The sequence below is a fragment of the Lissotriton vulgaris genome, chromosome 7, assembly GCF_964263255.1.
Source record: "Lissotriton vulgaris chromosome 7, aLisVul1.2, whole genome shotgun sequence".
NCBI lineage: Eukaryota > Metazoa > Chordata > Amphibia > Caudata > Salamandridae > Lissotriton > Lissotriton vulgaris.
The window spans coordinates 29,610,517-29,613,828 of record NC_141695.1 but is presented as its reverse complement, the minus strand read 5'-3'; the positions used below and the strand labels follow the sequence as shown (position 1 = coordinate 29,613,828).

General features: G+C 37.2%; 1 protein-coding gene across 1 annotated transcript; it reads left to right on the top strand.

The window, feature by feature from the left end:
• Positions 1–2,089: 2,089 nt before the first annotated feature.
• On the top strand, positions 2,090–3,052 carry LOC147700584 (olfactory receptor 5AR1-like). The gene has a single exon (XM_086929135.1). The coding sequence runs from the start codon at positions 2,090–2,092 to the stop codon at positions 3,050–3,052; it is 963 nt and encodes a 320-aa protein (XP_086785261.1).
• Positions 3,053–3,312: the final 260 nt, after the last annotated feature.

The following is a 3,312-nucleotide window of genomic DNA, read 5'->3' as shown; positions in this document are numbered from 1 at the left end:
ATCACTCATACATACAGTCACTCATCAATAAAACACTATCATATGCACTCATACACCTATACAGACACTCACACTCTGCCACTCATCCATGGAGTTACTCACACATCTAGTCAGATATGCAAAGAATTAATCACACTTCCATTTCTTCAACTATACAGTTATACACACAACACCTTACTTATTCAAACATATACTAACACATACTTACTCTCTTATACAATCACTGATACAAGTACACGTTGATCTGCACAGAGCCACACAACTTTCAAGCACTCACACACACACTCAGTCTCCCATACAAATACTTGGGCAACTAATCAATAACCCATATAGCCACTCATATAGCTAATATTCAACACATGCAGCAGCTTGCACAACAACAGACATAATGATGCCAACATTCAGACAGTTTAGTCACTAACCCATGCATTCAGTAAGACGCATTTAATCACTCACTCATACAGTCAGTCACGCACCTACTATATCCTTCATCCAGACACTTATACATCCACTCATTCTTCAATATGTAAAACATATTTAAACTTTACAGAACCACAGTCACTGGATGATGTCATCAATTGAGCACCGGGAGCGCTCCTGAGTGAAATATATACAAAAAAGAATATACTTTAAAAAAATATATATTATATTAATATACAATATAGGATTCATTTTTAGAAAAACATACCTTCCTAAGCTATAGATATTTGCGAAAAAATAACCTTAGAAATTCACTAAAAAACACATAGGTATGAGTCCATATAAAAAGTTAGGAATTAGCAGTTAAAAATCCTATGAAATTCACTGAAAAAACCATAGGTTTCACACCAGTTATAGTTAGGAATTAGCATTTAAAAAACCTATGAAATTCACTGAAAAAACCATAGGTTTCATACCAGTTATAGTTAGGAATTAGCATTTAAAAAACCTATTAAATTCACTGAAAAAACCATAGGTTTCACACCAGTTATAGTTAGGTGGAAATTTTACTGACATAAAACCAATGAAATTCCCACGTTATAGTTAGTTGGACTCACTATACCTTGCACGTGTAATGCACTGCTGATGACATCACATATTACATCACTCATGACATGGTCAGTGACATCACTCATATGGTAACTCCTAGGCTCTTAACCGAGTTGACCGGGCAAGGTGCTCTACCCAGTGAGTGCGGCCAGAAGTTAGAGTTCCAGGGGTTTCCCGGAGGCACAGTGAGAACAAGCTCAGTCTTGTCCAGGTTTAGCTTGAGCTGGTTAGCGTTCATCCAACTGCTGATGTACGTCATGGTCGACTGAACGTTCTCAATGGAGGAGGGAGAGGAGTCAATATTAAAGATGAGCTGGAGGTCATTCGCGTAATTGAAGATGACCACCGTTTTTTTCCGCAATTCGGAGATGAGGGGAAGCATGTAAAGATTAAACAACAGCGGGGAGTAAGGACCTCTTTGTTGTGTGTGTCCTGCACTCTGATCCCCCTTCCTTAGGGGCTCTCTTAACAGTGGCTGGAGTCAGCACTCCTAATCTGATTCTAGCATGGCCACAAAATCCAATTTGTGCTGCTCCCATCACAGTCATAGATTTGAGTTTGTACCGCGACCAGCTCTATACTAAACAGAATACACATTGAGCCCTATAGGCCAGTAGATCAGCATGCTTTGGACTCTTAAATTCCATTGGGTTCCTATGTGCCTCATGACATTTTTTCAATTTCTTTACTTTTCTTGCAATCGTGGATCCCACGCATTGGCTTTAAACATCTCAAGCTAAAGCACGGGATGCTACGATTGCTTAAAAAATAAATAAATAGAAAAACTAACATTTGCAATGCAATTATTCTCACATTACTAGAGTTTGAGCTATTGGCGTTGCATTATTATTTGCAACGTCAATAGCTCAAATTTTCAGTAATGTGAGATCTATTGCATTGCAAATGCTTGTTAATACACTGCAAACAGATGACAACAATGTATCCAGATGCATGCTTTTTCATTCAGCCGCAATATTGTCTGCTTTTCATAATCTTGTGTTTTGTTTTTTTCCCCAGATCTTCATTTTTTCATTGAAAAACAACACAAAGCACTGTGATTATGGAAAAGTCGAATCAGACTCTCTTGAGTGAATTTTTAATTTTGGGATTATCGCAAAATCCTCAGTTTCAAATTCCAATTTTCATTCTCTTCTTACTCATGTATTTATTTACTCTTCTTGGAAACCTTGTCATTATTACATTAATATGCATTGACAAACATCTTCAAAATCCCATGTATTATTTTCTGATTAACTTATCTTTCCTAGATATTGGTTTGACAACGGTTATCATCCCAAAACAGCTGGTGGTCTGCCTGAAAGCCAGGAAATCTGACAAATCCATCAATTTCTCTTCATGCATTCTTCAATTCTATCTTTATGTTTCATTAATCAGCACAGAGTTTTACTTGCTGTCGGTCATGGCCTATGACAGGTACATTGCAATTTGCAACCCCCTGCGCTATGCATCTATAATGAATAAAAGAGCCATGATTTCATTGACTGTAACATCCTGGACAATAGCCTTTCTTGACACTATACCACATGTTGTTTTGGTATCAAATTTATCCTTCTGTGCATCAAATGAAATCAATCATTTCTTTTGTGATTTTAATGCTCTTCTTAAACTATCCTGTACAGACACATATTTCATAAATATTGCAACTTTAGGAGGAGGTATTCTCGCAGGATTTGGTCCTTTCATCTTAACAATAACTTCCTATGTGCTAATCATTTTAAATATCATAAAAATTCCATCCAACACAGGGAGACAGAAGTTGTTCTCCACATGTTCCTCTCATCTGACTGCAGTTGTTTTGTTCTATGGAAGTGAGCTTGGTGTTTACATGAAACCAACATCTGGTCACTCATTGGACAAAGACAAGGTCTTTGCTGTAATGTATACAGTTGTCATCCCAATGTTGAATCCAATTCTTTACAGTTTGAGAAACAAGGATGTAAAAGGTGCTTTGGAAAAATCTATAGGGAAACTAAGGCAGACACACTGCACTTCCTTAATTTAATAGTTCATGCTGTACATATAGAAAATATTCTTATCTATGGTCATGCCCCAAGTCTTAACAGAGTTTGCTTATAACATTATTACCAAAAGTAAAGCACTATTGAAATTAAATGTGTCTTTTCTTATCAACAAAATCCCTTGAGACCAGGAAAATGATGGATACACCTGATCTGCCTCCCAGGGGATTTGAAATCTACTACCCCTCAGACCACCTGGATGGGTCTACCTCAGCGATGGCTTTGCTCTTATTTCTGGCTACAA